The sequence below is a fragment of the Fukomys damarensis genome, unplaced genomic scaffold (assembly GCF_012274545.1).
Source record: "Fukomys damarensis isolate Sample0158 unplaced genomic scaffold, DMR_v1.0_HiC HiC_scaffold_15, whole genome shotgun sequence".
Classification (NCBI taxonomy): domain Eukaryota; kingdom Metazoa; phylum Chordata; class Mammalia; order Rodentia; family Bathyergidae; genus Fukomys; species Fukomys damarensis.
The window spans coordinates 16,620,001-16,636,857 of NW_022900927.1; the positions used below are offsets into that span (position 1 = coordinate 16,620,001).

Below are 16,857 nucleotides of genomic sequence, written 5' to 3' on the forward strand. Positions count from 1 at the left end.
TTTTTTTTTTTTTTTTAAAGACAAGGTCCTACTATGTAGTTCAAACTGGCCTTGAACTTACTATGTAGCTTAGGCCAGCCTCAAACTCACAGCAATCTTATTACAGGTATACACGACTACACCTGGTGCTACATTATATTATTCTTCAGGAATTTTATTACCATGGTATTTCCTTATCATGTGCAATTCAAAAACTTGCCCAAATACCTTTACAATTCCAATTTTATATTTTAAATTTGTTAAGGCTTTATATTAGGCAGATGAAGTCATTTGCATATTCAGACATATAACATCACAAGATCAAAGTAGCATTTACTTCATTACAAGCATGATTTAATAAGAAAGAAATTTTTGTCACTCAGGAGCTTGATGACTTTTCATGGTTTCTTTTTTGTTTTCTGGGTTTTTTATTTGTTTGTTTGATTTTTTTTTTGTACCAGGGCTCGAACTAACAACCTTGCACTTGCAGGCAGGCACAGTGTGGCCCCAGCCATTTGTTTTTTGAGATACAGTCTTGCTATGTAGCCAGACTGGCCTCCAATTCCTGGCAATCCTCCTGCCTCAGCTTCCGGAGTGTTGCGATTACACCGGCATTTTTCATGTTTTAAATACTGTGAATGAAAACCTATTAGGTAAGTGAATTATATCCTTAGGGTAAATATTTTATAGGTATATAGACTAGATCTTTCATGATGCTCAGTTTATGTTAACTGAATTTTTTCATTTCTGAATCACTACAATCATATATTCTCTAAATTCTGGTAGAATGTAAAATTACTACCAACTGCTGAGTTCAGTAAATATATGGGAATTGTAGAAGAGAAATACAGATTGATGTTGTGTGATTTAATAATGTCTCCAAAGCCAAAATTATCCAAGATATAATCCAGTTTCTGACCACTTTTTCTACCTCTTCAGCACAATAAGGTTATCAGAAATTCAGAGAAGTATGGCAGCAATAGCGTAACTATGAGGTTACCAGCATAAGAGCTTATTAAGGAGCAAAACTCAAGCCAATAATTAAAACAAAGGCAAATGTCCAGAACAGGCATAAAGACTTAACGAGTCTTCCAAAATATCACCTCACAAGCCCAGTACCTGACAGATACAAGGAAGGGCTCAATAAGTATGTATGTGTTAGATATTAGTACTGTTAGTGGCTAGGGTCCACCCATGGGATTAAATGTGCCCCTGGATAATATAAGAATGGATGTAAAAACAAAAAGGAAGCAGAGAGAAAATAGGAAACATGAGAAAAGAGAAGAAAAGGAGAATTTGAGGCAATGAGAGTGCCTGGTGTTATAGCTAAAAGTCTCTTAGATACTGAATTTATTTTAAATTCTCATAATCTCGGGAAGCAATCAGTTGTTAACATATTATTTCCATTTTCACAAAACAAAACCTACCTGATTTTTCTCTTGCTTTCATAATAAGTAGGTTAGCCTTACTCAGGAAAAAGAACTCTTTAAAATACAAACATCTGAGGCCAGGGATTTAGCTCAGTGCTGCCTGGCAAGCACAGTCCTGAGTTCAATTCCCAGTACACAAACGAAAAATACATCTATTTCCTGAGTTAAGAACGTAATCAATCTGTTAGGTCTCTTAGCCAGTTTTTCTGTCCTTCCCAGTAGACTACTTTTCATCATTTATACAAAACTATCCTTTTGTATGCATAATAAACTTACCCATCAGAAAAAGATAACTACTGCAGCAGTACTAAACAGAGTAATTACAATGTGGAATGTACATAAGATGAAGAATAAACGAGATATTTGACGTACAAGAGCACTAAGACAACAGGACTTTAAGCAGTTTTATATTTGTGAATAAATCTGTGACAAAGACCAACACTATGAATTTATAATGCTCCTTATACATTATATACCATCAAAGATATATTTACTTATATTTATACTTTGCAGAGCTAAAAAGATGCCTACCTTATTATTTCCTGAAATTCTTTCTGTTTCATTTTCAATTTCTTGTCGAATTTCATCAAAATCTGTGTAGAGCTAAAAATTATTGAAACATAAAGCATAATATCCAAAATAAGATTAAAGTTCTTATGGCAGGGACTCCTATGGCAGATTTCAAGGGTGCTTATGGATTTGCTTCAGAGCATGAGCAAACACATTCTAATGTATACATACATTATTCTAAGCCAAGGATTCAGTTTTTATGAGCTTTGTTTCAAAATTGCCTGACCCCACAACAGTTAAGAATCTCCAAATTACAAGTTCAATTTAAAGTTTATTTACCAAATAAACTACTGTGGTTAGAAATGCTACTGAGAAACTATTTTACAAGGAATAGCTGCTTTAAAGTAACAACACATTAACAATGAAAATCACTACTTCTACAAAATATTCTTTTCAATGTGTTATTTCTTCATATATTCTTGTGTGATTACCTTATTTTTGGTGTGAAGAAATTTACCCCATTCTTCTGCTTCTACCCCTAGAAAAAGAAAAACTAATTTATGGAAATTACTCTTATGGTTGGTTAAGAACTCAAAAAGGCAACAAAATAAAATGTTATTTGTTTCTATTTTGTGATTAACTACAAATTAACAAGTGTTCCAAGATCTGCTAAATTATAATTTCACATTATAAAAGCTGAATTGTGTATTTTAAAACTATGACTCACTTCAGGTAGAGATGCAGCTGGGATTTCCCAAATTTGAAATCTAGATTTTACAAATAAGATTGTTCACCACCTATTTTGGCTGTAATTACACTAGAGTCTAACTTTTTTTTGGTACCAGGGATTGAACTCAGGACCTTGCCCTTGCAAGGCAGGCAGCAGCACCACTGAGCTAAATCCCTGGCCCTGTAATTATACTAAAGTAAATGATACATTCCTTAAACATCTTGTACATCAAAGCATTTTATCTAATGAATTAAGTTAAGGCTAAGAAAAAAAATTAAGAATTGCACTCGGTAACACTGACTGGGTAATTTCAAACAAATTTACAATCTGTGAATCAAAAAGGTAATTTTTCAGGTAACACAGAGCATATGTAACAATTCTTTATATATCACTGTAGGTAAAAATGTGAAATATGTGAATCAGGTAATTTTTCAGGTGTTTGTTAAATTTGTTTTCTTACTGGTTATCTATAAAGTCCCCATTTGCTGTTCCTTTACAGAACTCTCAATAATAGGGCACCAGCTGCTTTGTAATGTAGACTTTTAAGATAATTTCCTCCAACTGGGGATTTAGCTCAGTGGTTCTGTTGCCTGCTTAGCAAGTTAAAGTCCCGAGTTTGATCTCCGGTACCAAAAAAAAAAAAAAAAAAAAAAAAAAAAATTTCACTAAGTTTTCCCACAGATTTGAAAATAGGAAAAAAATGAAATAAAGGAGAAAAATAACCCCAAAATAAAATTCTGCTATATGCACCACTCTCCATTAGTTTCTAATCACAGGTCTTTTCCTCCTTGCACTTGCTAAAAAAAAAAAAAAAAAAAAGAAAAGGAAAATATATTCACTGTCTGCACTATGTAGAGTCATCTAAACCTTGGAGAGCAAGTTTGTTCCCAAAGAAATAAGAAATATTTAATTGTGGAGGGTCATCTAACTTTACCTTTCCCAAGCACAACTATTCTGCTTTTTTAAAATCCAGAAAAAATTTAAAATGATTTAAAATTTTAATGATTAAGTGCATTGAATAATGCATATCAGCCACCTGAAATAAAATGACTGCTTTTCATATAAATATCAGGGAAAGGTGAACAATGTCTCGAGTAGAATAAGAATAAATAAAACTGGATCCTTTTTGCAAGTAAAATGCTCACCTACTGGCAGCTTAGTACCTTCATCCAAGAAGTCTCATTGGAGGACTGGAGTAATCTAGGTGAACAGAACTCAAAAAGGCAAGTACTACATGCCGAACAGGTGTTTCCAATTCACCTAATCACAAAAAAAGAGGCCTAGCTTCACAAGCACATATAAAGATAAAATAAAATAAAATAAATTACATTCACCACCAAAAAAGCCTGCGTTTTGATGCAATGCTAGAAAGGTAACAAGGACCACTAAAACCTGGAATCAATATGGAGGCAAATAAAACTGGAAGGAAAAAAATGCACACAGCCTATAAAAGTATATAAGCACACATGCAGGCATAATAGAAAAAGGGCCAAAATCAAATGGATAAAGGAAACCTTTAGAAAGGTGTCTTGAGTTTTTCCATGTAGCAGGGTCTGTAGTTAAAGAGAAACAGCATAGAATGATAAGTTTAGTGCTTATCCCTAAAATTTTAAGCCTTTTTAAAAAATTAAAACCTCTTTAAAAAATTAAAATCTTAAAAATAAAATCAGATTATGTTTTTAAATAATATAGCAAGGCATATCGTGTGCTATAACTAATTTTTAAAATTTTAAATTTTTTCCATTACAATCATTTCACCATTCAAAAATGTGCCTGAAATATTTGATAGCCTACTGTGGGAGAAGATAAACTATCTGATAAAAAAAGAGTCTACAAAATATACTAAGCACAACTTTCACAATCTTGAAAGTACATGCAAGTATTTACCTAGCAGCCAGGATTTGAGCTGTATATTTTCCTTGAACTATATGTTGAATTTAACAGAACACCACAGAAAGTTAACTGTTCACTTCATGGACTCAACCAAAAAGGGTCTACTATTTGTACCACTGCTCCATCCTAACTTTTTTTCTTTCATTCTTTACTGCTTATTGGGGGCAACTAATGGCTTTTACAAACAGGTAACTTAATTAAGTGAGAGTAAAGATTCAAATTACACTAAGGTTCTCAAACATTCTAGAAAATATATATTTGTATTTTAAAATACAAATGCTTTAGTTCAAAAACTTTCACCAAAACAAACTCATAATTTTTCAAGTTTTATTGACACTTCTCAGAAGTATAACACAAAGCACAATTTTGGCCTTTAATCCATTATGGTCCTTTGGGATTTTGTCTAGAAGGAAATCTAATAAAAGCTTGATTTATTTCTTGTCAAGATATAACAAGTCATCATGCAGTTCAAACTAAACCACCCCACTCTGTATAGTTTAATTTTGTTTTAAATAAGAATTTAACAGCAAAGTCTTGGTACATTGGTAGAAGTGGAGGCAAACTGAGAATACCATAAATGTATACACTGATAACTCAATTATACCATGCAGTTGGCAGAATGAAGGATCTCTTGCTAAATAAATTTTCCTGATAATTAAATTATACATACTAAATGCTTAAAAAAAATTATTTTTTTGTACCAGGGATTTAACTTGGGACCTTGAGCTTGCAAGGAAGACAGCAGAACCACTGAGCTAAATCCCCGGCCCACTGAAATATTTTATTTCAGCCAGTCTTCATCTAAATGGATTATAGTCCTAATGTCACCTTAGGATGTACTGCTCTTACCATATTATTGATAACTTAGGCCTTTGTTTCACCTAACAAAGTCCTTAGAGGCTTTGTAAATTCCTGTACAAAATGGTTAATGACAGACTTTTGAAGGTTTTTGGTCTACTTATGTTTTCCTTCATTCTCCTCTCTCACTTCAAGTGTTAGTGCATACTCTACTAACTATACTATATGTTAATCTACTTTGTAGTTTTTAGTTTTTTCTTAGTTAACATAATATTATGATAAGCTGCAACTGCTTATCCCAAGGAGACAAAGCTAAGGAAAAAGCTAAAGAACTATCCTAGAATAAAACATGAAAACTCATATGCAAATTTATGAAATCTGTTTTGTGTACTGGGTAGCTGAGTGGTCATTTTAAGTGTGTGGGGTGGATACATACATGAAAATAAAGTAAGCACTAAGCTTGGGGAAAATATATACACAGGTAAAGATATGCAGATTGATGACCCACCACAAAGATGAGACACCAACAAAACAGAACACATATCCACAGGCAGAGATATCAGGGAGCTGACTGTCTACACAGAAATGTACACCCTTTCCTAACAAGCAAAACTTTGTCTAAAGCAACACTACACATCACCTGCAAATAATTTCTGATAAACAGAATTTCATCTACCATTCAAAGTGAATGAAGAAAATTAGAAAGTTTAAAAGATCTAATATAATAGAGTTTCTGTTTGGTAAATTTGATGAAATTAGTAGAGGTGAAATTAGCCAAGAATGACTAAATTCAGAGTTCAGAATTTCAGTAATAAAGAAAAACTACAGAAATGCAAAATGATTAATAACATACCAAGAAGATACCTAATGTAACAAAGATCCTTATACATCCCTGACTACCCAAAAATATTTTAACACTACAACTTCTTAAACTTGCTTCAATGAATAATGTTCTAGAGTCACAGTAGGTGCACATGATAGGTTTGGTCCCCATTTTAAAATAAAAACAAATCACAACAGCCCCTATGATTAAAAGAAATCAGATACAGAAATTAAAGTAACATCGGTTTTGTCAATTCTGTCATCCTGTTTTAAACCTGAATGTAAGATAGACAGTGAAACTGCACTGAAAGTATCTCTGCAGAATAGAAACAGACATGGTATTCTGCTACAAAAGGTTTTTAATCATTAGAGCTATTTTATAGACTTTTATAAGCAAAAAAAAAGTCAGAGCCAAACTCTGAACTAAACAGGAACATTAAATCTATTACTGTCATCAAACACATCAAATCTGTTTTTTTTGGTTTGTTTTTTTTTGTTTTGCTTTGTTTTTTGAGACAGGGTCTCACTATGTAGTAGAGACTGAACTGGAACTCACTATGTAGCCCAGGCTGATCTCAAACTCACAGCGATCCTCCTGCCTCAGCCTCCCGAGTACTGGGATCACAGGCATGTGCCACCATGCCCAGCCTTAAACACATCAAATCTGACTAAGTATAACAGGATGGATACGTATTTACTAAGCAACTTAAAAGCTAATAGATACAGACTACATTTTTCTCTTTCTCTTTCTTTTTTTTGGTACTGGGAATCAAACTCAGGTCCTTGTGCTTGTGAGGCAGGCAGTGGAACCACTGAGCTAAACCCCTGGCCCTAGACTACATTTCTTTAAATATTTTCAGTTTTTCTTAAAAACAACAACAACAACAACAACAACAACAACAACAACAAAAAACCTCTACTGTATACAACAATGAATATATTCTAATTTTCATTTTCCACACTTACTATTCATATAATCCATTACTTAAATAACTTCAGTTTAGCTGTCAATTTATCCTTGAACATGAAGGAGGAAAGAATCTTTTAAAGTGAAAATAGAATATGCTACATAGGTAAACCTAGAGGAAAAGTAAAAATTACAACTTAAAAATTAAAATTCATGCTATAAATACAATACTTGCTACTCTCAGATTGAGGGACAAAGGAATAGCAGGCACATGGGAGGACCAGATAAGGAGAGGCAAGGTAACAATACTAAGCTAAAAATCAGTCATTTTAATTTTACTTGACATGAAACCTTTCAACTAAAATCTAGATGGCTTAAAAATTCTAAATCAAAGTAAAAACGAGGGGCTGAGGCACCATGAGTTCAAGGCCAACCTGGGGCTATAGCCTGAACTACATAGAGAGATCATCTCAAAAAAACTAAAAAGCAAAAAACCAAAACCATCAATGGTTAAAATTGAGGAAATGGAGAAGGAGGGAGACTAACTCATTCCAAAAGATACACATTTTTTCCTTTAAAATAATAGGTAACTATTTACTAAGTGTCTCACTGGACCCTCTATTAAATAGCATTAACAGTGTACTAAACTGAATTATTAAAAAGGGAATATTCCAACAACTTTATTCATGGCCTTTTAATACAACAAAAATTACTTTTTTTACTTTGAAAAAAAAGATGCATACTACTCTTCACAGGATTTGATTTTGCTACAGTCACTGTCTAATCAACTCATATCTTGTTTTAAAACAGACCAAGCATTTTAGAACCATATTTAAAAATGATTCTTATCCCCAGTGCTGTGCTCACTTAGGCAGCACATATACTTATCCCCAGTGCTGAAATTTACCATTTTCTTCTCCTGTTGTTTTGCGTTTGTCTTCTGGTGAAACATGGACCAGCTGCAGAATCAGAGGCCTCCGAGTGATGATACCAGTACCTCTGGGAAGCAGGTCCCTCCCCACCAGGCTTTCTAGCACTGAGCTCTTCCCACTGCTCTGAAAACAGAATGTTAGAGAGCAAAGTGAGCTTCTTAACAGGTCCTTATGTTAACAGACTGCAACAAGGCAACATACACAGAAATTATTGTAAAAAAAATTAGACTAAAATGAAATTCATATTTTCTATTATGTTCTTTAAAAAAAAATCCAGACAGAAAAAAATTAAAACTATTAGAAAAAAAAAGGCCTATTCTCCCAACCTTCTAAAATATTTTCCCAAATAGGTTTCAAAACCTACACAGCACTGGTATATATAAAACCATGCCTATAATATGTAGTTATTTCACTTTAAATGGGAGCAGTACTGTATATATTTTTCACGAACTTGCTTTTATTTTTAAGGTAATGATCAGCAATACTGCTCATCAGTATTGTAACAACTTCCATGTTTTATAGTTAAACAGTATTCCACCATAAATTCAAACCTCAGTGGATAGACATTTAAATCTTTTCTAATATTAAAAATGCTGCAACGCACATGTTTGTGTATATAACCTTATTACCTCATTAAACTGCCATAATTACAGAGCATACAGATTACAAGCATGCGTGGACACTACTATGCTGCACATACAAGGTTGCACCAAGCTGTAGCTCCCACAGTCTAGTTTGTTTAGTGTCCCCACTGGGTATTATCATTTTTGAATCACTTCTGCTTTGATACACAGACAGCTCATTTAAATTTGCATTCCTGCTAGGCATGGCGGCCCATGCCTGTAATTCTAGCGCTCAGGAGGAAGAGGCAGGAGGACTGCCACAAGTTTGTAGCCAGCCTGGACTATACAGTGAGTTCAAGGTCAGCCTTAATTGTATAGGGAGACCTTGTCTTAAAAAACAAAATAAAAACAAAACAAAAACATTCCACTCCTTTATTACTGAGGTCAAGCATCCTTGTTTAAAAGGTTTTTATATTTCTCCATTTATGATTTACTTGTGCAAATGCTAGTAGTGTTAAAGGTTCCTTTTTAGTCTATAATAGAGCTATCCATAATGTATAACTTTTTGTTTGAATATCACTCCCAACTAACTATACATTTTGAAATTTATTTTATTTTATTTTATTTTTGGTTTTTGAGACAGGGTCTCACTGTGTAGTTCAGGCTGGCCTTCAACTCACTAGGTAGCCCAGGCTAGCTGCAAACTTGAGGCAATCCTCCAGCCTGAGCCTCCCAAGTGCTGGATTACAGGTGTGTGCCCCACTCTCAGCTATTTTGAAATTTGAATGCTACCAAAAAGTTGCACAATTAGTAGACAGTAAATATGGATATACATTAACACAGATTTACCGTTAACATTTTGACACATTTGTTTTGTCTCTAGTGACACAAATACACACATTCTTCTTTCGCTGCCCCATCTGAGAGTTAGTAACAGATACCATGACATTTCACATCTAAATACTGTGGCACATATCTCCTAAGAACAAGGGCATTCTTCTCTATAATGATACAAGGATCATACTCAGGAAATTTATAACAGATAACAATATTAATATTGAACACATAGTAAATAATAAAATAACATATAAAGCTCCATTATATCTTTTAAATGTGTATAGTATTCATTTTAAATATTTCTAAAGATGTCATTTTTCTAAATTTTGTAATACAGTATTTTTTCTATACAATATATTTTTTCTGTACTTTTTCATCAAAACTAGTACAACTTATGATGTTTTCTATAAATGCAAAAATCTTGTTCAATCAGAAGCAAGAACCAATATGGCCCACACAAATTAAGCTAATTTGAAAAGGTTACTGACCAAAGGACTATTAAGGACGCCATAGGTAACTCACAGGGAAACAATGAGCCAGCACAGTAACCTAGGTGAGTAAAAGTCTGAGAAACTCACCCACAGACCCCTATGAAAGAATCAGGACTTTCAGCATAGTGCCACAGCCAGCCCTAGGCTCCTACACACAGAAAGTGTGAGGCAGGAGAATAAACCTTCCTTGCTTCCAAGTCCCTGCTGGGGCTCCTCGTCTCCAAATCCAATTGGAGGCCAGAGGACACAGGGCCCATTCTGAATATTGATTGGATTTGGAAGATCAAACGGATTCTTTTGGAACTGCTGAACTTTGTTTCCAGGTTTACTATGTCTCACTCAATAAAATGGGATGTCTTCCATCATTTAATTTCTGAGCTCTACAGTAATTTAAACATGAAAATTTCCTGTTTATTCTATGTCTGATGTGACAAAACTGGCCCACAAAAAAAAAAAAAAATCATCTAATTCTTTATTTTCAAGTGATGGGCATAACTGCTAATAATATTCTTAGAATTTGTTAGCTTTTCTTATTCCTCATATTTTGTTGATAGGCTCTTTTTTCTGACCAAGTCTTCCAATTGACTTGTACTTGATTTTATTGTTCAATTGTCTTGTATTGATTTTTCTTTTTAATTGCTTTTATACTGTTAATGTGTTACTGTTTCACTATGCTTCCCAGGAAGAAAAGTAGAGTTTATCTGTTCTTTTAAGAACAAACAAACAAACCACCTCCTGAAGTTCAATGCTTAGCTTACCAGTTACCAGTACTTTTGCCCAGCTCCATAAAAACATCCAATTCCTGTTACCTTTTTCTTCCACACTAAGAATTGCAGTTCTCAATGATAAAGCTTATGGCTAAGAATACAGTTACTGTGTTTGCTTTTATTTCATATAATATAGATTGGGGGGGGGTACCAGAAAACAAACTCGGGACCTTGCACTTGAGAGGAAGGCGGCGCTAAATCCCCAGCCCTATTATAAAATAGATTCTTGAAATAATAGTAATACCACCATCAACAAGATTGCTGAAAACACAGTGGAGATGTTTTGAGTATGGTCCCTTTATTCTCCCTTCCTTATCACACCGCTTTCTCCTATTAAACCCTCATTTTGTCTGGTTTAATTTATGCATAATGTAAACCATTGGTGTGGTTTTTTTTTCTTTTACTTTTTGCAGTGTTTGAGAGCCTCATGCATGTGTGGCAAGAACTCTACCACTGAGCTACTTTACATTAGTAAAGTGCTTTACTAATGTGGCTCCAGTTTTTTGGTTTTTGGTGTGTTTTTTCCTCATTGAGTTTATTGGTACATTTTAGGTATACAGTACAGTTACATTCATTATTGGGATCTTGTAATGGCTCCACTTAATTTGATTCTCTAAAATTTATTCTCTAGTTGATTATTGGAGGTCTAATGCAAATAATGTTCTTCAGTTCCTAGAATACTGATAACTGTCACTTTTATACTCAAAAATCAGTTTGGTTACATAAAACTATGTTTTTCATTATGTTACTGTTGAAAAACTGGAAAATAATCTGATATTCTTTCACTTACAAGGGGCTCTGTGATCTGCCTGCATGTCTGAAAGGTTTTTATTATTCCTTGAAAGTCTAATAATTTTCCATACTATTCCTCATACTGGTCTTTTGCTTCAATGTTTTCAGTTGTTGCTGTGCTCTTTCAAAACAGTTCCAAATCTTTTTTTGGGGGGGATACCAGGGATCAAACTCCGGACTTTCTGCTTGTGAGGCAGGTGGCGGAACCACTAAGCCAAATCCCTGGCCTTCCAAATCTCTTTTTTAACTCACTAAAATTGTGTTAAACTATGAATTTACTTTGGTTGGGCTCCTTTGCTATGGTTTTCTTCTTTGAAAACTATTTTATCTATGTCAGCTCTTTGCTTATTTCCAACATGCCAATTTCTAAAAATAAAATTTGTTTTGAGGCTGGGGATTTGGCTCAGTGGTTCAGAGCACAAGGGCCCGAGTTCAATCCCCGGTACCAAAAATAAATAAATAAAATTTGTTTTCTTGTAGTTCTTTTTATTTTTAATTTTTATCTCTTTCTCCTGTCCTCTCTCCTCCCTCCATTTCTTGGTCCCATTCCGTATGAAAAAGATCTATCCCATATTTCCTATTATCTACCTTTTATTTTGTTCTTTATGTGTATTTTGGGTTTCTTGTATGAGATAAACCATGTAATATTTAAGTTTAAATTAAATGTCTGATGTATTTCACTTAACAATATGGTCTCAAGGTGCATCCATTTTCCTATAAATGCCTTAAGTTTATCCTTTATCAGAGTAGTACTCCGTTGTCTACAAATAGCATTTTCTTTATCCATTCATCTGCAGATGGACATATCTTTCCTCTGCAGCCTTGTCAGCAATGTTGTTACCTGTTTTCTTGATGATTGCCATTCTTTCTGGAGTAAAATATAATCTCAGTACTGTTTTAATTTATATTTCTCTAATGGCCAGAGATATCAAACATTTTGGAATGTATTAATTGGTCAATTGTATTTCTTTTTTCAGAAAAGTATCTGTTCATTTCAGTTGCCCATTTTTTTGGTCTGATGCAGGCCTTTAAATCTGGGGAGGGGGTCTAATATTTTAAATTTTAAATTTTTTATATATTCTAGGTATTACTCTTCTGTGCCAGAATAGCTGGCAATGTTTTCCCATTTTGTAGTTGTCTCTGTTGGTTGTTTCCTTTGTTGTGCAGAAGCTTTTAAATTCAATATGATCCCATCTGTTGGCTGTTGGTGTTATTTCTTGTGTGATTAGGGTTCTGTTCACAAGTCCTTGCCTACACTTATTTCTTCAAGAGTTTTACCTATTTTATCTTCCAACACATTGTTTTTCTATTTAATATTTAGATCTTTGCTCTATTTTCATTTCATGTTAGTACCTGGTGAGAGATATGGGCCTGCATTCTATCTTCTGTCACTTTTCCCAGCACTATCTGTTAAACAAGCGTTTTTCCAGTATAACTTTCTGGCCCCTTTGTCAAAGATCAGGTAGTGAATATGCATCCTCTATTCTGTTCCACTGATCCATGCCGCTTTGTTTCCAGTACTACACTGTTTTTATCACTTAGCTTTGTAGTATAACCTGAAACCCAGAATGATGATGCCTCATTGCCTTGCTATTTTTGTCCAGGATTGCTTTTGCTATTCTAGGTCTCTTCTGGTTCCATATGAATTTTAGGACTACTTTCTCTAGGGCTGCAATTCTTTGTAAAGAATGCTATTGGTATTTTGTTTGGAACTGCTTTAAATCTGTATATCAGTTTTGGAAGTATGGCCATTTAGTTTGATTATCTTAGTTCTGCCTATCTAGGAACAAGGGATGCCTTTCCATTTTCTAATGTCCCTTTGATTATTTCAGAGTATTGTAGTTTTAATTGTAGAGGTCTTTCACCTCTCTGATTAGGTTAATTCCTAAGTATTCAATTTTTCTTGTAAAGGTACGGTTTCCCTAATTTCTTTCTCAATAAGTTTATTATAGATGTACAGGAATACTGATTTTAGTGTGTTGACTTTGTATCCTACTACAGTTCTGAATTTGATTATTAATTCTAGGAGGTTTTTTTTTTGTGGAATTTCTTGGGTCTTCTATGTAGAGGAACATGTCATCTGCAAATAATTTAAATTCTTGACCCGGGGATTTAGCTCAGTGGCACCGTGCCTTCCTCATAACAGCAAGGTCTTGAGTTCAATCCCCGGAACCCCCACCACCAAATTTAATTTCTTCCTTTCCTATACATATTCCTTTAATTTCTTTCTCTTGCCTGATTGCTTTGGCTAATGTTTCAAGAACAACATTTAATATTAGTGATGATAGTGGACATCCTTTTTTTGTTCTTGAATTTAGAGGAAGGCTTTCAGTTTCTCCTCACTTAATATGATGCTGGTTGTTGGTTTTATGAGATTGAGATAAAGTCCTTCTATATTTTTCCTCAAATTTTTGTTATGAATAGATGTTGAATTTTGTCAAAGGCTTTTCTTTCATCAATTAAGATGATGATATGATGATGTAGTGGTTTTCTTTTGTACGTGGTACCAGGGATCAAGCTCAGGACCTTGTGCTCATGAGGCAGGCACAGTGCCACTGAGCTAAATCCCCAGTCCCGAATGTAGTTTTTGTCTTTGCTTCTGTTTATGTATTACATTTATTGATTTGTGTATGTTGAACCATCCCTAGATGAATCTTACTAGATCATGATATATGCTCTTTTTGATGATATGGTAATCCTGTCTGAGAGTACTTTGAAGATTTTTGCATCTATGCTCATTAAAGAGTGACCTACCCCTCCACCAAAAAAAGATTGGCCTATAGTTCCCTTCTTTTTGGTTGGGTCCTTATCTAATTTTTAAATCAGAGTAAGACTAGCTTTTAGGAACAATTTTTGGGGTATACCTTCCTTTTAGATTCAATGAAAAGTTTATGAGATGCTGGTGTTAGATTTTTCCTCAATTTTTTGTAGAATTTGCCAGTAAATCCATCAGGACATGGGATTTCATTACATGGGATTTCATTATTACTGGTAGTTTTTGTATTATTTATTCAACCTCACTGCCTGATATTGGGTTATTCAGAGTTTTTAATATCTTCTTGGGTCAGCTTTCGAAGCTCATATATATCTAGGAATCTATTTCTTCTAAATTCTCCACATTTTATTAGATTATAAGTTCTCAAAGTAGTTACTAGCAATTTAGATTTTGGTAGAGCCAATTATGATTTTGTCTTTTTCATCTTTAAATGCATTAATCTGGGGGCCTTTTTTACCCTCCTGTTGGTAAGATCAGCTAGTGATTCATCCATTTTATTATTTTAAAGAACCAGCTTTTCAAATCGTTGATATTTTTGTGGGTTTTTTTTAAAGTCTCAATTTCATTAATTTATGTTCTGATCTTTATAATTTCCTTCCTTGTGCTAGTTTTGGATTTGGATTCACTGTTTTTCTGATGTGGGCATTCCCAGCTATAAAGTTCCTTCTTAGAACGACTTTCATCGTGTCCCACAGGTTCTGGTATATTGTACTGGCATTATTGTGTGATTGTAGGCACTATCTTATTTCTTCTGTGGCCCATTAATTACTCATTTAATTTCCATGTGTTTGCATAACTTGTTTGGTTTCTTTTGCCATTGATTTCTAGTTTCATTGCGCTATGTATGATGTTTATGTGCTATGTGGTCTGTTTTGGTGGACGTTCCATGTGCTGCTAAGAAGAATGTATCACTGCATTATTTCCCCACTGATAGTTCATTTTCCCCCCTTCTGCCTAATTGCTCACTCTGCCTCATTTATGCATTCGATTTTTTGGTATTGTTGGTTTTACTCTTTCCTTCTAGGAAATCCTTGAGAAATTCTTGGAGTGCTATTTTGTAATCAGAAATTTCTTAAGGTGCTCTTTGCCATGGCCAACTATTTCTCCATCACTTTTCAAAGACAGCTTTGCAAGCATCATCAATCTTGGAAGTTTCTCTTGGGACTTAAAAAACACTTGAAGCTCTCCTGTTCTTTAAGGTCTGTGTTGTGAAATTTGCTGGAATTCTAATGAGTTTACCTTTGTAAGTGACTTGTTGCTTTTCTCTAACAGCTTTTAAGGTTCTGTCCTTGTGCTGAACTTCTGGGATTCTGAGTACAGTGTGTCACTGAGAAGATCTTTTCTACTATCTTTCCCCATATTTGGAAAAGTTTCTGCTATTCTGTAACAGTTTTTTTATGCCTTTTGACATGTCTTCTGATTTTTCACTAATTCCAATTACTCTCAGATTAAGTTTTCTTTGAATTATTTAGCAGCTGTTGGATCCATTTTCCATTTTATCTTAATATTAAGGTGCTTTTGAGTACATAGTTACCTGTATCAGCCTTATCTTCTCATTGACATTCTGTCCTCACATTGGTCATTATTGCTGTCCATGGTGTCAATAGAAATTTTCTAACTCCTGCATTTCTCTTTGGTACGTTTTCACAAACTCTAGTGCTTTGCTAAACTGGTCATTCATGTTTTGTATAATTTTGTTTAGTTCAGCTAGCTTTTTATTAGTCTTTTCCATAAGCTCACTAATTAGGTCCATATCTGTTTAGTTATATCATCTTTGGGCTGACTGAACACCTTACTGAATTTTTTTTTTTTTGGTGTTTCCTCTTATTGTTTCATATAATTCAGTTGTTTTGGTTTTTTTATTTCTTCCCCATTGATTCCCCACAGATTAGTTTAGGGAAGCTGAGAATTTTTGGAGGCAGTTCTGTGCCTTGTCTTGTCATTTTTATTACGTTTTGTTTGAAGCTTGTGGATCAATTATATTGGAAAAATCATTGCTGGTATGGAGATCTCTTTAGTGACTGATTTTCAGTGATGCACTCTGGTCATGGCTAATTACAGGCCCCTGCCTCTTTCCCAAGATCCAACTATCTCCATTAACCCAAGGAAGGGAGAATGCAGTATAACTGTCCCAGCATCCAGTTCTCTGGAAATGAACCACAGTATTGTTGATGACACAAAGACAATCTAGATATTGGCATACAGTGAAAAACAATTAATGGCAGGCTGGGGATTTGGCTCAGTGGTTCTGCCACCTGCCTCGCAAGCGCCAGGGCCCAAGTTCTATCTCCTATACCAAAAATAAATAAATAAATAAATAAATAAATAAGCAAACAATTAATGGCAACAACTGAGCCAACCTGGCATTAGCAACAAAATCAGTAACAATAGTCAAAGATAAATTTAATATTGACAAACTATAAGAATTAATAAAAGCTACTACTGTACAACACTTGCAATAGAAAAGAAAGAGCTCTGTAATCAGACAAAAACAAACCAAATATTGACATAGTTAATATCTACTAAATACAACAACTACCTCACTATTAACAACAGACAAGAATTCAACAACAGCATAAACTAAATATCTACATATAATAAAGCTTAATAGTAATACTAGTAAAGATGGA

At 34.1% G+C, this 16,857-nt stretch overlaps 1 protein-coding gene across 8 annotated transcripts in view; it reads right to left on the bottom strand.

Annotated features, from left to right (window-relative positions):
• The window catches only part of Dnm1l (dynamin 1 like), a 69,511-nt gene that overhangs the window by 26,361 nt on the left and 26,293 nt on the right, over window positions 1-16,857 (bottom strand). For 4 of the 8 annotated variants that reach the window (XM_010628518.3, XM_010628517.3, XM_010628514.3 and 1 more), the window contains exons 2-5: window positions 7,977-8,124; window positions 4,164-4,202; window positions 2,411-2,457; window positions 1,941-2,012 (exon numbers count right to left, since the gene is read on the bottom strand). In XM_010628518.3, the coding sequence (XP_010626820.1) occupies window positions 1,941-2,012; window positions 2,411-2,457; window positions 4,164-4,202; window positions 7,977-8,124 (306 nt within the window). The remainder of the gene's footprint in view (window positions 1-1,940; window positions 2,013-2,410; window positions 2,458-4,163; window positions 4,203-7,976; window positions 8,125-16,857) is intronic. The other 4 variants (XM_010628516.3, XM_010628515.3, XM_010628512.3 and 1 more) reach the window with 1 other exon arrangement.